At 46.1% G+C, this 19,457-nt stretch overlaps 1 protein-coding gene across 1 annotated transcript in view; it reads left to right on the top strand.

The window, feature by feature from the left end:
• LOC144170125 (neuronal acetylcholine receptor subunit alpha-10-like) overlaps positions 1-19,457 on the top strand; it is a 176,706-nt gene that overhangs the window by 143,560 nt on the left and 13,689 nt on the right. Inside the window, exon 3 of the mRNA XM_077699706.1 lies at positions 3,938-3,982. Within this exon, the coding sequence (XP_077555832.1) occupies positions 3,938-3,982 (45 nt within the window). The remainder of the gene's footprint in view (positions 1-3,937; positions 3,983-19,457) is intronic.

Raw genomic sequence — 19,457 nt, 5'->3', positions numbered from 1 at the left:
AGCAAGGCAAAAGGATTAAATTGCACCAAAGTATTTACAAAAGCACAAATTGCTACTGTCAGCCGTTTTTGTTTTTCCCTCTGCAAGCGCGCAGCGCTATTTGAGAGCTTGAAGCGTTCGCTTGGACACGTAGCTTCCTACCCGTCAGCGTTGCGAAGTGCAAGAACGCCGACATTCGAGCCATGTTCTCATAATGCTTTGGCTTACGCTAACGTTAGAACGATCAGTCAAAATCGCGAAACCCCGCTCAAGCCGCTACCATGCTGGGGTCACCGAGGCCGAGTAATTAATTGTAAGTAAAGAGTTACGTTGAGCATAGGAAGGATGTCGATACCATGCGGTTCATCAACGCTTAACCCAACATTCTTCACGGACGTGTGTACCGGGCGGTCAGACGTTGTTCCCAGCCAGGATTCTGTACTTTACAAACAGCGAAAAAAAAAAAAGGGGGGGGGGGGGAATGAATGAATGAATGAGAAAAAGGCTGTAAGACATATCTGGGAATGAGGTCCTCAAGATTTGAGAAAAATCTGTACGCATAACGGGGTTGTTAAACGAGAGGACGGAAGGATATGCGCTCTTCTGGTACGCGATGACTCCGTTAACACTGATCGCGTCCACAAAATTTTTGCCGGAATAGATCATTCGAAATGTGCTTCATAGGGGAATTGCGAGCTCCGTAGCGTAGGTGGAGAGAGACACCGGACCCTTTTCAGGTGTATGGAGCAGATAACCGCAACCAAACGTCATACGCAATTGCTCAACCTTTCCACGAACCCGGCCACTTTATTCCTTTTCAACAAGACAGCCGTTTAGGCTCGAGCTTAGTGAGGTGCCGCTCCCAAAAAAAAAAAATCTTGAGTAGCGCCGGGCGTCGTCCAACTTGACCCCCGAGAACACTCTGCCCAGCGTTCGTGGCGCGTTCCCTCGCGTGCTCTTCTCTTCGCCAGTTCACGTGCGTTCGCACCTTAAGTGGGAAGCACAGAAAAGCTCGCGCTACAGACCCCGAGGTCACGCAGCCAGTTGCCGCCGGTTCTGGCACGTGCTAACGCCGTCCACTTAGGAAGAGATGTGAAAGGCTGCGAACAAAACGACCCGGGCCTGCCTGTAATGTAGAACGTTTATCGGCAAGTTGAAAAATCCATGTGAGGTGCCGGGTCTCCGTCGAAGGGAGTGGGGCCACCGGCTCTGTTGTTTCTCCACCCTTGCACCACTACGGCAAGCTACTCCCCTTTTTTGGGTGTGGGGGAGGGGGGGCAGGGGGTAGACGTTAAGCTATAGACACTGCAACCAAACATTAAAGCTCAGGGGTATAGAAGATAAAAACATTCCAGACCACCTAGCAAGCGCCGGGTGCAGCGCGGGAAAGCTGTAATTTATTTATTTATTTATTTATTTATTTATTTATTTATTTATTTATTTATTTATTTATTTATTTATTTATTTATTTATTTATTTATTTATTTATTTATTTATTTGTTTATTTATTTATTTATTTATTTATTTATTTATTTATTTATTTATTTATTTATTTATTTATTTATTTATTTATTTATTTATTTATTTATTTATTTATTTATTTATTTATTTATTTATTTATTTATTTATTTATTTATTTATTTATTTATTTATTTATTTATTTATTTATTTATTTATTTATTTATTTATTTATTTATTTATTTATTTATTTATTTATTTATTTATTTATTTATTTATTTATTTATTTATTTATTTATTTATTTATTTATTTATTTATTTATTTATTTATTTGTAGTACCTCACGGACCGAGGGCGTTACAGAGGGGAGTGGGAAATGCACAATAATACAGACAAAATATTACCACGTCGCTTCAGAGACCTACAGACAGAAGGCATCTTATGAGGTGGAAGACGCAAGCCTCGAGGCATTCTGGTGTTGAGCATCGGTTCGCAAGAACGCAGTTTCGGGAGCACTCATGTTTTATACGCACGGTGCGCACAACACGAAAGGAAGAGCTGTATTTGACGGTTTTTACCGGCTTCTACCAAATGCAAGCGCCGAATGAAGATGCCAGGGCACCTGCTAAAGCAGGAAACTACATCCCCTGTATTGCTCGCGGCTCCACGCATGCGCCGACTGGCACACAATTGCGGCACCAGACAATCGCAGCTAAGCGGCGTTCCTTTGATGTTCCCATGGAGGGCAGAAATCCACGCCACGCCGCGGTATTTCGCCAGAACTCCGATCGCGTGGGCGCATGTGCGAGCAGGCACCGCAGAATTTTCCATTTTCTTGTTTCTCGCTTCTAATACTTTTCAAAAAGCAAAAAAAAGGAAGAAAGAATTTGACGCAGCTTGCAGTAGTGGTGCAAGGCTGGAGAAACAGCAGAGCTGGGGGTCGACTTAGCATAACCCCGCACTGACAGGGTATCCCAGGGGAGAGGGAGCAGCCGGACCCCAGCAGTGCAACGCTGTTTCGGACGGCACTGTAAAGCAAAGTCCATTAAAGTATGTAGAGTGTTTTATTCAGTAGCACTGGTCGTCATCCCTTTCGTCGTCGTCGTCCGACGGCACAGCCGCGACTCTTGTAGCGCGTCCTCGCCTCGGTAGACGTCCACTTCTTTGTCAGCTGCTCCGGTGGCCGTCTCCGCGTGTGCATTGTGAAGGGATTGCTTGACAGACTTGTCGTCGTCGTCTTCGGCAGGGCGGACCCGTGGCATGCCGTTCGCTACGCGACGACGATGACGAAGGCGCAAGCCCACGCGCAAGCCTGGACGACGCCTGGCGCTCCTCACGAGGCGCACGCTCCCGTGCGCGCGGTCCTTCTTATTTTTTTTTGCTATATCCACTGCGCAAAGGTCGTTCCGGGCGCCTCGCACCGGTTCTCTCTTGGTATTTTTTTTTTACGAACGCCAGCGAACCAAGCTCAAGCTTAAACGGCTGTGCTATTAAAAAATGCCTCAAATTAATCTGTGAAAGTTCGGGCTCTTTTACTCCTAAAGGACGTCCGAGACGAACACAAACTTTCAAAACGGTTGCGCATGTGCCTTCCGCAATGCGAACATTGGGTATTCGGGCGCCAGCAACGTGCACGAATTTTCCATCAATACGCAGCCGCTTGTGGCACCAAAACCCTACAACTCATTTTGACTGCCTCCAATAAAAATTTAAATTGAGGTGGAACCGACGAGCGACTATACCCGTAAATCACTCGCAGCTGCCTTGCGTGTCCTGGGCCAAGATTCACAAAGCTGCTCTCACTCAACGTATCGCAAGATCAATTCGTAATTAGCCGAAGCTTTGGCATTACGGTGGGTAAGCAACCGCGCTCGGCTGCTGGTCAATAAGATACTGTTCTGGCAATATCTTACATGCGAATAGCTTTGAAAATCGAAACCTAGGTGTTTCTTTTTTTCTTTTTCTTTTTTCACATGCACAAATTATACGGATCTATTGAAAGCTCGAACAGCCTGCCCACCTTTAATGAAGCTTCACGTCTTTAATGCGGCTGCTCTCAGAGCAACATAATGAAAATTAATTCACGACAACAGTTTGCGCTCATGAAATTGTGAATGGCATAATTTCATGTGCGCAAACTTATTGTTCCGCACGTGACTTACGACAGGTCGACTTATTGTGAAGCTCGTGTTTGCGGTGCAGAAGGGGAAGGCGATGCGATAGTAAAACCCAGTCCAGCGTCATTAATGTTTTCTCGTCACCCTTATTTTCAGCGCACTTGAATGCTGGCAGCAGTATCAAATGTAAATCGTAATGTATCATGTAAAATAAGGACGATGTGTTGCTCCTGATTAGTGAAATCAAATTAACGCATGCGTGCTCACTTAACCTGAGGGAACGCTCATTTAAATAAACTGCATCTCTTTTTTCTGAGATATATCAGGGCTAGTGTTGCCTGCGCCTCGTTACAAAGTTGTTCTTTGCATTCTTTTCTCCGCAGGATGAAAAAAACCAGGTGCTCACAACCATTATCTGGCTCGACCAGGTGAGTGACGCTTGCATCTTCTGCTTCGCTCTCGTGTAGCTTCCGCTTTCAATGTTGTTATGCAAGGGGTGCGCTACTGACACCTTTGAATATTGCTTCGAATAGTTCCTAAATACGACGCGTTGTATTTAAATTGCGTTCAGGACAAAATTTCAAGGAACCTACATCAGATGGGTTGCTGTATTGGCGTTGACTGTACTGGAGTTCTGTCGATTTGTTTTCTCGAGTGGCTGTTTTCTCTCTATGTAGCCACTATAAAATAAAAAAAAAGCGTACGTCCTAAAACAAAGGCGCTTTTGAAAATCTTCACCCACCCGTGCATGCTGTACAGGCTTCCCAAAGAGTTTACGTTTTGCCCAGAGGTAAACATAAACTCTTGATTATGTGGACACCCAATTGTGCGTTTTGTATATTCACCTATCCTTCCTCTTACAGCGATAGCCCCCAATAGTTCGATACAGGGGGGGCCTTTCCTTGGCGCGGGGCGAGGAGTGTCTGTCCATTGCCGTGTGTGCACAACAGGCAGCTAGACGGGCGCTCATCGCCGGTATCACGGGGCATGCGTCCCCAGGCACAGATCTAAAAACAAAATGCTGCTGCCAGTTTGTAACTTCTCGGTCTCGAACCCAGAGACCTCTGCTTCCAATGCGGAAGTCACAATTTGAACAATTATGAACCGAAGTGAAACCCCTGGGTGTCGTCCTGCCGGACTCCCCACACGTTCGTGCCACAAGATTCGGCAGCCTAGATGACCCCGAGTGCTCGCGGTGCTAAGCCAATAATGACATTGCACACATTCTGTGTGACTGTCCTCGTTTTGCCGACTGTCACGAACAAGCCTTCAAAACCATAGGATTGGCAATCCCACCGAGCCTTAATGATTGGCTTTATCCAGGCAGTTCCAATCAGAGCGAAGAACGGCGCCTGCTCGTCGCTCTACGAAACTTCGTCGAGGACTCTGGTCTTCCCCATTTACTTTAATTCCACACCCAATTGGATGTACCATTGGATGTATCCTACTTTTTTCCCCAACTCCCATTACCTAATCCCTCTCCCCTAGACACCAACATTCGCTAAAGCGTAATATGGCGTCTTTGTATCCCTTGTACATAAAATAAATGCGTGTTATCACCACCACCACCTACAGACACAGTGCGCGGTAATGACGAAAACTCTGTGATGGCCATCATCACTGTGCATAGGCTTGCCTTCCACATAACCCTTTTTTATTAAGGCGCAGAATTCCCTAACTACTTCAAACATACTTCTGAGCATGGTCCTTCTGGCCTTATATAATCACCCCATCCAAGAATAGTTTGAAAGGACTGCTCAAGATTGCGTGACTTCACACAGTTGTGACGCCTCGCAGTCGTGATAGCACGAAGGTCATGAAGTCATGCAGGTGGTGACGTCACACGTACGGGGAGTTGTGAAAAAATCTCAGAAATAGCTAACAGAATGACAGAAATCAACCTATTGCGCGGTGGATTAGATATGGCTTCGTGTTATTGGTGGTTAATTTTCAGGTTTTAACTCATGCTATAAACTCAACAAGATGTCACCAAGTGTAGGACGTAATACAGCACCAACATAATCCGACAGACTTATGTAAACAGTTATCGCTGTAGGCCGTATCTCCTTGAACAGATGGCCTGAAATCGTTCACGCTTGTCTACTTAAATATAGAAGGCTGTTTGGTAGCCTTACTTCATCTAATATGTGCCAAAGTCTGAATGGACTGAATGCAGAAGCTGCATTGCGGTGGAATATTTTACTGAGCAATGCTGATCGTATTGACGTATATTACAACGTCACGATGTTTTTATAGCGAAACATTGGTGTCCAGCAAAGGTTTCGGTCAAGAATAGCAGGCTGCCAAGTTGGACAAAGCGTCTACCTAACTTATATTAGGCACCCCATTATTCCTGATAACAATTCGTACAACGCACCAATCCCCCCTCCCCCTCCCCCTAACCCACTGAAACTATACCGAATACTATTAATGCTTGCGAATATAGAGTAGCCCGCGCAGAAGGTTTGCAACTGCACATCGTACGTGGGACTAATTCTAAGTGCATTCTAACCCGCCCTTCCTTTACATGCTGACCATTTCCACGGCACATCGATCTTTTGTGCCGCGGGTTTGCAGCTATCATGCTGACGTCATCACTCAGCCGGAACTTGTCAGGCGTGTTTGCTGAGAGAGACCGCCGTCGATTCCTGTCGCGTGGCGCTAAATGTGAGCAGGCGAAGCCCTGCTGCCTTATTTCGGAAGCCGTACTCTCTTTCGCTGCCTCGTACCCGTTGATCGATCTGTCTAAATATGCGAGCAAGGAGAGCAACAGCGAAATGAGTGAGCAGACGGGAGACAGTGGGAAAGCGGGTAGAAGAAAGAAGCGTGGCTGCCACGAAAAGCAGAAGTGGGCTAAGGTCAACACGGGCCGGAACTCTCATGTTTCCGCGGTGCACTCTCTCAATCGCTTTGAACGCGCGGCAACGTCGGACCTTTACAGCGGCCGGCGTATTGGGTTCAGCGCTGTGCAATACGAATCGCGGGAGAGGTTTTCCTTTAAATACCATTTTGAAGTGGCTGGCCTTTCTCAAAATCATCTCATGTTAAGTTAGAACGAATGGTATAGTTGCCGAATTTAGATTTTATGCCGTCTCTTAAAACGTTTACTTGCACAAAATATGGTCTGAATTAACCGGTCGGTCAGCCGTGAGAACGTCGACTGTTACAACCATCCACCAAATCGATAAAACACCATGACTGCACATGTGAAGCACCAAATATTTATGAGCGCCAAAATATCGGGCCCAGGAGGTTACCGTTTTCCATCTCCACGAGAAAATGAAGCCTGTCAGGCCGAGAATTTAACCTGCGACGTCGGTCTGAGCAGTGCAACTGTACCTTAGCCACCGCGACATCTCCGCGGGTCTCAGCTATAAATTATATACCTCAACGTATTACTGCTTGGCTTTGTAACTGTCTGTAAGGCGGTATGCAGTGTCCTCTGTACAGATCATTTTGGTATAACGACATGGTGCTGTGCGGTGGACTTTTTACTCCTTCTGTTGCTCGCTTTCTAGTATCTCCTCTGACGGTTACATTTTATTTTTTTGCGGCGAGAGCCGTCAACACTGTCATTGTCGTTTTGAACTACTGCAGCAGTGGCTCCAATTGAGCATTTTTTTTTTTGTCCATGAAGTGCACTTTTAGACGGGTCTTCAATGCTCAACTGCAATAATGTCTCGAAATCGACTAAATGAGTATGTCTCCCCACGGCAGCACGGATCGCAGCTGAGTGGAACGTCGGCACGTCAGATTGCAATTGCGTTGCTCGGCGCAGGAATTACAATACTTATGACTAACTAAACAGCGATGGCTGTTCCTCTCCTCCACGCGCTCTTTCGTTCGCACGCGAACGTACCAGAGGACAATGTACCTACACCAGCTTCGGTTTCTTCCAATGCGCAAGAGGCCAGTTTGAAATTTTCGAAACAAGTGTGCAACGGTCGGGCAACCTGTTCGGAATGCCCTCGCATTAGCGAACTTCCTTTCGCAGAGGCGTAGGTACATGACGCAAGCAAGGAGGGCCAGACTTTTTCACAGCCACGCTGTTAGTCTCACATTATTCCAGATCTTCCATGACACTGTCGTTATCGTTCACCAGAAAAAAATAAAACGAAGAGAAAATACTCCTATTCAATCCGCTCCTTATGTTAGTGAGGACAGTAATACGTGGAAAGGGGAGTGATATTTGTGAGAAGCGGGACGACCGCCACTGCCTTCTGATCTGCCCATACGCTAAATAAGTATCCCTCCACAATCCGACCGGACTCACTAAGGGCGATCGGCCAATGACGACGACTGCTGCCACCAGGAGTTGAAGCAGTTCGTGCACCTCGGAAGCCGTTAGCCTCACATTCACCCCTACTCAATAACGTGAAATGCAGGTTTAGAAAGGGTGAACGTCTTTCCTGCAGTTCAACTTCAACGATGGTCTTCAAAAATTCGGGAGCAAGAGGGGAAATGTCAGTTCGCCCATTACTCCCCAGTCCCCACATACCCTCTCTGGGGTACTCACAAATGACCATGAAATGGTGGTGCCCTTCACTGACAATCATTTCTTCGATGATCAGTCTCAACCACTTCTTTTTTTAGCTTTTGCAATAGGCTCTAACAACTCTTTTAATGCATCAGTTGTCGCGCTCGCACCAAGATCGTGCTCCTACGCCCACTTTTGTTGAGCTGCGGTTTCATGCTCCAAGCTTGCACGTGCGAAGGTTATGCCCGTGGTAAAGGGCTGACAAAAACAGAGAAAAGGAATGAAAGGGTTGTGACGCTCGGTACGACGCGCATAGAATAATTTCAAGGAAAGATTACTTTTTAAGTGCGAATGCACTTTATAAGCGACCCTGAATTCCGTTGACCGCCGTCCGTCCACATAGCAACAGCTGCGGGTGCGCGCGCTCCTCGTCTTCCTTGGCAACGGGGGGAGATGGCACATACCCACGTGCGAGATTGGCCAGGAATCACCTCGTCTTCCTTGGCAACGGGGGGAGATGGGCGCGCGCTGCCTGGCCGCTGACATGGCACATACCCACGTGGGGGATTGGCCAGGAATCGGGCGTGAGAAGGGCTAATGCACCCGCTTAAAGGAGTACTGACACGAAATTTCAAAGCTGAGATCCAGGGCTGAGACAGCAAGGCCGTCCCATGGTCTCCTGGACTGAGGAGCCACTCCCACATCACCTGGCTCACAATAAAGTTTTTCCTCCTCCTACTCCGCTCTACCAATCAAGTACAACGACAACACAAATAGGTGTCTGTGCATGGCACATAACCACGTGGGGGATTGGCCAGGAATCGGGCGTGAGAAGGGCTAATGCACCCGCTTAAAGGAGTACTGACACGAAATTTCAAAGCTGAGATCCGCTCTAGCAATCAAGTACAACGACAACACAAATAGGTGTCTGTGAATAAATGCATCTTTCTTTCTTTGTAGTTGTGTGTGTGTGTGTGATCTCTCTTTCGCGAACATTACCGAACCGCGCAAATTCAACTCTTGCATTCGCACTTTCACATTCTTCCCCTCGGGGAAATGCGGGGAATTTTTTGCAAGCGTCTTTCATGTTCTTATTTTCAAAGCTTCACTTTTCTGGCTTCACTTGTTTTGTCAAATATTAAGAGGTTCCAGTGGAGCGAAATCCTTAAAAAACCCGCCCGCATCTTCTCACGGGGGGCACTCGAGTAAATGCGTCGCAGAGTGGTGGGGGTATCGCGTGAATGTTGCGTAATTGGGTATGGTTTGGGAATGCTTAATTGTTATTTCGTCTTTATTATTCTTATTTATTGAATGAAGGAGAAGCGAAGGCAAGGAGTGTAAAGTTAAAGTCTGTCTTTATTGCTTGGTGCCGTCAAGCAAAGCGTCAAGTCAAGCGAAAGCCAAGCAAAGACGCCCTTGACTGAATTCCGAACGCGCGCTCCGCCGCTTATATACACACTGCCCGCGTTCGAGGGAGAGGAGTACGGGGGAGAGACGCGCATGCGCACACTTTCGTACACAAGCGCGCGAACTTTCCACGCACCCACCAAGCCGTTATCACGTGTACACGCCCTGCCGCCGTTACTGTTGAGCGCGACGCAGCGCACGGGTAGCTACGACGCATGCGCGCACAGACGCGCTCCCCCCGCGCCGCCGCAGCTGTTGTTGAGAGCGACGGAGCGCACGGGGTACACGCGCTTCTCTCGCACCGCCGCACCTGTTGTTGAGAGCGAGGAGGGTACGGGGGAGAGACGCGCACCTGCGCCTCGACGCGACGCGCATGCGCAGTGAGCGTGTGGACGGCGCCGACAACATCGACGAGTGACATCGCGAGCCTAAGAAATGCTCCGCATTTAAAAAGGCACAAAGCACCTGTTTTGTAATGTTAGTAGAATTTTATGTACCGACTTTCGAAACATATAAACTGGCAGCACTCCTCGTCCGTATTGCATTGCTCTTAGGCAGCTATAGCGTTCCTTTGTTCCTCTAGAGCGCACATTCGCGTTCATCTCATGCTCTTGACAGGAGCACACTGGTTCCGAAGAGCTTGCAAATAATGAGGTGTAAGATAATAAGGTCATCACTTGCACTACACGGTCATCTAGTAAAACGGGAACGTATAACCGCAGATTAGTACGAAACCTTTTGTACTTCCCGTCTTGTCCACAGTTATCTGAAGCCCTTGTTAAAACGTTGACCTGCTCCCGCTTTTTAATACATTTTAGCGTAACACGCCCTGGTGGTTACGCCGCGTAAAGCTCCAGCCAGATTAAGACCTTATCCAAAGTTGAATCGCATTCAGGATTTGTTTAAACTTGGGCATATTTGGGGTTTCTCTATCGTAAGCCCCTAAAGTAATGCATTCCAGCTGTGTGGTCAACCGCGCCACACTACCGCTTCAAGTGAAGGGACAGGCACGAAATGTAGGCGTTTCCTTCCATTTTGTTGTAATTCGAGGCTGTTGTACTGTCGAGAAAAAGTTAGATGGTGGACTGTCATTTTCTGTTCTTTACTTTAACGTAAAACCTGGTTAGGCTACTCGCCCAGCCGTTTCGGGGTATCTGCGTGGTGCGTACACCGTCATTCGAACATGGAAACACAGATAGACAGGCAAGTGAAGAGGGAAGCGAGGTCAAGCAGAGAGGGAAACAACGGTGGGTGAGAAAGAGAGAAAGAGGCGTACTGAATGTGACGTCGCTTACCTCCAGAAACTTTGAGCGCGCCATGTGAAACCACTCCGATTAAGTGGGCGTAGTGCTGCCATAGAACTGTAACTATGGGACGACTACGCGTTGCTGTAGACGCTGCAATTGCTGGGACTCCCTGCGTGCTGATGGATGAGCGTGGGACTTTCTTGGATGGAATTTGATTAGATTGGTATAGCGGGTGGTGTGACCTCACGGAGAAAGTGTTACCAACAGTTCAAGCCAAATGGGCAGTTGGTATTGGCCCGTATTGTATACGCTCACGAATCCTACCCCAGAAGGATACGTAAATTTCCCAGTAGCAATTGGGCCGAAATATTAATGTTTACGTGGCCTTCCTGACAGTGTCCTGCAGCTTTTTAAGGAAGAAAACAAGGATGAATCGACAGTGAGGTCACTGCGGACGCTCTCCGTATATTGAATTTAAATAACCTTGTCTATTCTCACTGCGGCCGCAAGTGTATCGTAAGAAATTTATCGCAGGAGTTTCCACAAAAGCATGTCAGGCCTAAAGTCAGCTTGATCGTATTACGTAGAATAAACTAAACAGACGTGAACTTTCTCTACTTTGCGCGGGAAAGCAGTTATAGTCCTGTGCTGAGACCACCTTACAATTAAAGTGACCGAACGAGGGCCAAAAGTAACCTAACGTAGCCTTACCTAGCCGAACATAACCTAAGCCAACACAACCAAACAGAACACAACAAATATCGTAAAGCCAACCAACCCAGCCCAGTATAGCTTCTGTGCGTCAATCGCGTGATAATTGAAGGGACAACCCGACTATTGAAAGTTGGCTAACAAAGCCCTATGTACAAAATTCTAGAAACGGCAAAATAGACGTTGCCCTATTCAAGATTCGAACCGAAGTTCTTTCAGTTCGTAAACGGGAACCATGCCACGCCGACACCGGAGTGGACGGCAGAATTGGTTTTCGCGGAATCTTTGTCCCGAGGGTGCTCCAGGTGGCGTCCTTAGCCAATCACAGGTGCCTGCAGGGAGAAACGCGGTAGTTCTACCAGCTGCCGGTATCATATACAATACCAATACAAAAACTAGTCGCCTTCTAGCCATGTTCTTTTTAAGGGACGCCATGGGCTAAACTTTATGAGCTAAAAAAGCGGAGCAAGTGATACATTGTGAGTGACCTGTGTAATCTTTTCCCAAACCTATTTTAGCTCCGCACTCTCAAACAAAAACCTGTTCAGCGCAACGACGCGATCCCTAGAGGAAGCTCTTGAAGTTGCTGCACTTAGATTGTAATGTTACGCCATATGTGCGCTTGCCCTTACGTGTAGCATTACCAAGAAATGCGCAAGAATTTATATTTAAAGTATCCGCGAATATCATAAACAAGGTTAGGTTCGCTCGCCTGTCGCCTGTTTTTCGTCGAATAATATGTATATTTTAGATTTCGAGCTTCCTTAGCAAGGGGAGAGGGGACCCACATTTTTTTTTTTGTTTGTTTTCGCGTTATTCACATGACTGAAATGTAGCGACGTTAGAGAAAGCCCAAATGCCATAGTTTCGTAATAGACATTTTTTCTTGCGTTACGTTGCGTGCACAATGCTATTGCACAATTTCTTTCTCAAACAGTACTGGCTACTCAGATTCTTAGACCGTCAGTGAACTCGACTTAGTTTTACCAGTAGGGAATTAGGTTAGCGAAAATTTGAGCTTTGAAAGGATTCTTTTTCTGGGGGAAAGTTGGGATCCGTGGGATGAAACTTCGCCCTGGAGTCGCAAGTGACCGCTTTCGCAACTCTCGTGGCCGTTTCCGAGTCGTGTGTGTTTCTGGGCTCCGATTCCCAACCGCCATACTTCACATTGCTGCCGCAAGCAGTTTTGCTAGGTAATCAAAATCCGGCGCGCATTTTTTAATCCCTCGAAAGACTCCTGCTGATTGCGCAGTACCCTCTTCGCCTTATCGCGTTTTTTTTTCTTGGAAGGCCGTATAGATATAGAGAGAAATGGCATTGCAGCAACCACGCGGTGACGTCGCGTCCAAAACTAAGTTAGCGTGTGATTGTCCCCACGTCTCACGCCAAGAAAAGAGGCTTGGTTGAAGAAGAAAAGAGAAAGAAATAAAAAGGTTTCTCAATGATTCCAAATTCAGATACGCTTTTGTTTTGTTCGTGCCAAACGCAGGGCACGTTGCTTTGACGTGTCGGTTTAAAAGCTCTTGCTTTTCCATGGTTCCACTCTGCACAATGAAATCGTATTCCACCGAACCAAAAAAGGCAAAAAGGATATAGCAGGAGTCAGGGGCCGGGATTGTTTTGAGAAATAAAAAGGTTTGCCAAGCGTCGCCTTTTGTGTCTTCTGTCGCTCTGTGGCGGCAATCAGAAATTTTGGTGGGACGGGGAAAATTAAAGACAAATCTACGGTAATTTGGAGTGCGGCTGTTGGTTAATGGCAGGCTATTGAAACTTCGCCGATGAAGTCGGTGATTGCGCTGACCGGGTCGATGCTACCCGAACACATGGAGTAATTTAAAGTATCAACCTTCGCCAATACTAATTCGAGCAATCAAAGTGCGTTCCCATCAGGCACCTAACAAAAACGTTGCCGGCGACATTCTCTGTCGCTCTTCGTTTTACTGGGCAGTTTACCTTCCGTTTTCTTTGTTATCAAATGACTGTGCTGTACACGATGCACAATTACGATTCGCAATTCTTGCTGCCGTAAACAAACTTATTTTCCGAAGGCTAGAGTGCGACGGGAAAGTTTAAAAAGGACATTTTCAAACTATTGATTAAATAAAATCCCATTTAGTCTGACAGAAGTCGCCTCTTCCGCTGGAATATTTTGACAAAATTCTGCCTGAGACAAAATAAAGCAGTTGTAACAGCACGACAATATCAGTAATTTCAGTCGCACTTTACTATCTGAAGCCGAGGCATCTATTCCCACCACTTTTGAATGCTCTTATTTTCACATTTTCGTTGCCACCTATAAGGGAGGAAGGTTTTTATTACTAGTATTATTATTAGTAGTAGTATTACTGTTTAGAACACAACGGGGGGCAGAGGTTGTACATGCAGCAATGGAAATTAACCACCAATATAAAACATAGAACAATGAGCAAACGCAAAGCCATAATATTCAATTCTCAGAACCAAAATTATTATACACTGGTGAACAGTAAGAAAGCAACGGTACAATCAAATAGGGCATAATATGGGCCCAAACATAAACACATATGTATACGTTTTGTAGATAGTGTTCAGGGTAAGCAATCAGGCTACTTTTTTATGTGCAAGCAATTTCTGGGTAGCAAAAACCAAGATTTTCCGGGATGATTCCACGACAGCGCATGTTGTTTGCTACTTACAAAACCCCTCAACACGTGCCGATTCTTGTGCACAGCAAGGCTTCGCTACTTGTATTTTACAGTGGAGCTGTTAGAGCGAATCTTTCTCCCTCCCCCTCTCCTGTTTCTTCTTTTTTCTTGCGTCCGTAGGACGAGAAAAGCCGCTCGTTCTCCCAGCTCCCAGGCCGATGTTCTGTGGACGTGTTCTCTTCTCGTGCTGTATGCACCCCTCTTCGTTCGGCCATCTGTTCGCTTACGCTGCTTCTTATCTTGATCTAAGATGGAGTATATTTGCCCTGAAAGAAGTGTCTTCCAAAAATGCATTTCCGTTTGGAAGTGGAGCCGACCTAAGGAGATCAGTGTAATCTTGGTCTTTATAAGCTGGCTCCCCCCCCCCCCCCCCCCCCCCCATTGCATGTTGCACAGTGAAGCGTACTAATAAGAAAAAAATATCAATAAAAAAGTAAAGATAACCGAGGACGATCGCGCCACCAGCAGAAAAAGCAGAAATGCAGGAAATGCAGGCGGAAAACGCAAGACGTCGGCGTAGCCGAAATCCCTCTGAACGCTTCGCCGGCGGGACAGCGCTCATTGAGGGGAGTTTGTGGTCAACAAATTCGGCGTCACTTGCGCGGTATGTCATCGTTTGGGGCTTCCCAGGGACTTCAGTCACGTTACTATGGTGACCCATGAACCGCGCTGATTATCTACATTCGCAGAGTGGAATTGCACTGAATTTTTGAAGCTTGAGCAGGTTGTTTGAGAACGAAGTGCTGTGTAAGGAAGAATGCCTCAAATGATGCTGCACGTGCGGCCTAGTAGAAATGACACAAAATTGATTCGACACACTGCGCTGCAGGAAGTGCTAGTAGCCACCCAAATCCATGGAAGGGAAACGCCAGCCTTCTCAACACCCGACGTTCTAAAGTAATGTCTAGGAAGTGAACTACAAACCAGGGGAGAAGACTAAAATTAAATTAAAATACGGAGCATCAGAGAGCAGGATATAATATAGAGCAGCTCCCACCTGTTACGAACAAATTTTCGCTAATGGCAGCGGTAGTATTTAAATTGGATTATGATGATACACGAGAGCGCTTCGTCTCTTTAGATACGATATCGGCGCAAAACGTTGTGGCGGTTACAGCTAACGCTGATAAGCACATAACTTTCACGAGGTTATCGAGAATTTTTCAACTTCCATCCTTTCACAATGTAAGAGCAGTCTCGCACCATGTTCACGCATAGTGACAAGTAGAAAGAACGACCCGGCATCAACATTCTTACAGTCGAGAGGGAAAACGAGTTCGTCTCTCGGCAGTATAGACTTTAGGGATGCGTGTGAGCAGATCACAGGGTCCGAGACTGAACTCCCGCTTCTCTAAGCCCTACTTTCATCGCTGTGCATGTTCTCGTTTATCCGGCTGAAGCATAGAACCAGCCAGCATTAGCTTTGAGTTTGTGCGAACGTGCGCGTTAGTCTTTCACGTTGGGTTTAAAGGGGTCATAAATACAAAATACAAGTTTGGTTAGTTCAAATGACTGCTTCGTCCAGATAACAATGATAGAAATTTTATTGCGAACAGCAAAGAAATGATGGAGATATTAGTGGAAGCAAATGCAGCAGTGGTGACTCCACAGCCACTTGCCGCAATGTCTCTACGACGTTACAGAATCTTGTTTTTGCGATTGGCGTCCGCCTATCTAAGCCCCCTCCAGAAAACAAGACTGTGATATTGTAGTGGGGCCTCCAGTTTTGTTCGATCGTATTACTGGAACGCTGACGTGTGGTTACCGTTATGATAGCTATGTTTTAGTGCTGGCCAATATTACTACATCACCCCTGCCCATAACACGTCACTGTAGCGGGAAATTTGAAAGTTCTAAATATTTTTTTCCGCCTTCTTAGTTAAAGTTAACTAACTCAGTTAACTCAGTTAACTAACTCAGTTAAAGCTGAGTTAGTTACCAAAGGCTAGTTTTTTTTTTTTTTTTTTGCAAACTATACAGAGTTGTATTTTGTCTTGCTGGCCCCTTCAAATTGGGTGATCACATGAACTTATTTTGGCCAGTGCACGCCGCTCGACGGGCGGAGTGCACCGCCGCTTATTTCCCGGCATGCGGCGCGCTGTTCGGTTGGCTTTACCGCATACAGTATACTGGACATGCCAATGCTCTTTACGTATAGCCCAGCAGTTCCGCGAAAAGGGTTTATATACGCGCTTCCTGAGACTCCCTTCACATTTAGGAATGCTACAAAACGACGCCGCTGACATGTTGGTCCGAGGCGCACTACAGTTTGCTCCCTCGTTAAAAGTAGTGGAGCCTGACGAAAGGCGCGCATTTCATAGTACTCCATTAGTAGTCATTTTAGATCTCGGTGGCGCCCATGTTACCAACATTGTGTCGTAAAACAGCTTTCTCGAAAGCTATTAGTGTGACGCTGGTTAACCTGACCTGAGGTTAGCGATAAATGCGACTCCTTCGGGGTTTCTCTATTTATGCCGTTGAACACCACCAATGCTGTTGTCGTATTTGATGGGTTCTTTTTTTGCTTGTTGCCGGAGCCCCTACTCTCGATTATAATGTAGGGCATGAAGTTGTACATTGATCCATGTCTGACGCCCATACTTGGCCGTGGACTAGTACTGTGGACACTATTGACATCCATATAGTTCTCCGCCAATGTCACGTCACACCTCTCCACCTGTGCATCCCCTCTCCCCCTCCCAACGCGGATTAGCTGGTCAGACAACCTTGTCAGGATGACCTCTCTGTCTTTCTTTCGGTTAAATTTTGCCTCTTCCTCTCTTCATTTGCTAACATCATATACAGTGTACCTCACGTAACTAGAAACGCAGATTATAATTACAAAACTTGAATTTCCCAGAAATTACATAACTAACCAGCATTCAGAATGACGTGAACCATCTAACAAGGTTGTTACATTTTAATTGTTTAATGGATTAGCTGAAACAAAACAATTAACTAGTTACCCGGTGAATCTAGTGGACAATTTTAAATTATAGTATTTCGGTTGAATTCAATGGTCAACAGGCGTTAACGTTGCTGCTGAAAAATTCAATGAAAATTTAATACTTACATTTCTTTTATGTGGTCGAAACGCTGTATACTGTTTCTTTTGAGCTTAATCGACACTTGCCACTTGACGCGCTCCCTAACAATTTGATTCGATTCGCGCGACATGATTTGTATGGTGGTCACTGTGTAAACAAGCAAGTCTCTTGATGCTGCAATCAATATTCGCTATAATTTTGTTAATAAATTTCAGACATAGCTCAGGATCAACAAAAAGATTATTGAGCATTGTCCATGTGCGATGGGCTGGTTTGGGATGACACGGGCTCAAGATTAAACTATCAACGTTCTGTTACAGAGCCTTGAATCGATTCCTACGTTCACCTTTGATTATGTTTCAGAGTTTTATGGTTAGATTGCTAGTGCTCAAAAAATAAACTCTACCAAAATACCGCAATATCACATTTGTCAACGTGAGCTTGATGTTCATACATAATGTTAAATTGTGGACAACTTCTGTTAGCTGCGTAGTTGTCGATAATCTACTGTGAACTGCATGTTGGGTAAGGGTAAGATTCCTTTGTTCCCTAAAAAGTCGGTTACATGTTTCAGAATAACACGTTCAAGTATTCCCATAACGTGTTGTTCAACAACCTAAGCTAAAAACACGTAGTCCCAATCTTTCTATCGATGAATAGGTTTGACATGAGCTTTCTTCCAGCCATCAGGAAGCGTTGACGACTAAACGAATTTGCATCGAACCAAGCCCAAATACGTGCTGCAGCACCTTGTCGGTCTCATACAAAAAAATGTCCGACCGCCATTAGGCCTGCAAACACTTTTGTGATTGATATTAAGAAAAAAGAATGCCGGGCCATCTCCACAAACGTGAAACCTGGGGAAGGGCGAAGCATGCAGTGTATAAGTGTATTCTTGGCGCTTTGGCGTTTTTGCCAACAGAGATGAAATCCTTGGGGGGGGGGGGGGGGGGGGGTAGAGGTAAACAGCTTTGCTGTAAGTCTCGCGTCTTTGAAGCGCGAAGTGTTTTAGGGCGAGGCGTTGGAAGACGAGTGAACAGGTATGTTCTTTTAGTAAGCGTTTTTCCCGTGTAGATGAAACGTTCTAGCGCGAGGCGTTAGAAAACGAATGCCCCGGCGTCTTCTTTTAGTACGCGTTACGTTCCAGCTCGAGGCGTTGGAAAACGAGCGTACCGGTGTTTTAGTAACGTAACTACATGATGCTACGGCGACATAAGACGATGATGACATGAGACGCCGACAGCCCGAGCCCCTCAGGGGCTTCGCCCCTAAAAGAGGTTCTGTCAGCGGGTACGGTGATTACACCCAATCCAATATTTTAATCGGATGCAAGTATTTTTTCATTATCTTTGTAAATACTGAGATGAAATAAGTCGTGCACAATAGCTTTAGCAGTCTATTTCTCATTTTCCTTATAGAATATAGAGGGTGTTTCATCCCTGAGGGTGGAAATGTTGACAGAACGTCAATTCAAAAAGAAGCATTGGTTTAAGGTAGTGTTATCTTGCCTCTTCTACCTGTGTTTTGAAGACAGTAGTGTCCTTGTTATGCAGATGTAAAGGGCGTTTTAATACAATATCGGTAATATCAATAAGCACTTGTTCTAAATCTTTATTTTCAGATAACTCTAAATCAAAACGGCTACTTTTTTTTTCTTTCGCGAGAAAGCTCTAATCAAGAGTGCTCATTTTTGGGGGCATCGTTACTTCAAAGAAAACGTATTTTACGCCTAGTGAGAGCTAGCGATTTAGAAACAGGAAAAAAAGAAGAGCGCCCTTGATTGCCTCCTTGAAAAGGCGAATACGACGTCAGCTGTCACCATTCCACTCTCGGCCCTCAAGTAGACGCCAGGCAAATCACTTCTCCCTCCTTAGTTGGACTCTAATGTCTCGAAGGGCCTCAAGGGCGTCAGACCGAGTGTCTGCTTGCGTGGGGATCTTCTAATACCCCGCTCTCACCAGCCTGCGTCTCTCAGCGCGAAATGTTACAACCTCAGTTCCGCCACGCAAGAGGAGCCGACGTTCTCCTAATTAAAGCTAGCGCACAAAGTTCCGGCCGCTCGCGCATTTCTCGCAAGGTTGCTGCCCGGCGCGTCTTCACCGATGCTAATTGAATTCCTCCTCCTGGACATTCCACTCGCTGACCTACCAAGCGTACGCTCGTTTGTCTTGACTGCTTCGTTTCATCCGTCGCCAGAGCGTCCATCCATTTTCCAACTGTGCCGCAGTTAAACCGAATTCAGTTTAATCTCGGCGTGGACAGATAAAGGTGTACGGGCGGAGTGGGCCAGTACGCAGAACAATGTCCGATGCGATTTTTCGCCGCTTTCC

The sequence above is a fragment of the Haemaphysalis longicornis genome, unplaced genomic scaffold (assembly GCF_048455015.1).
Source record: "Haemaphysalis longicornis isolate Haplotype H1 unplaced genomic scaffold, Haemaphysalis longicornis Haplotype H1 scaffold_2, whole genome shotgun sequence".
Lineage (NCBI taxonomy): Eukaryota > Metazoa > Arthropoda > Arachnida > Ixodida > Ixodidae > Haemaphysalis > Haemaphysalis longicornis.
The sequence above is the reverse complement of the archived record's forward strand: the minus strand, read 5'-3'. Positions and strand labels throughout refer to the sequence as shown.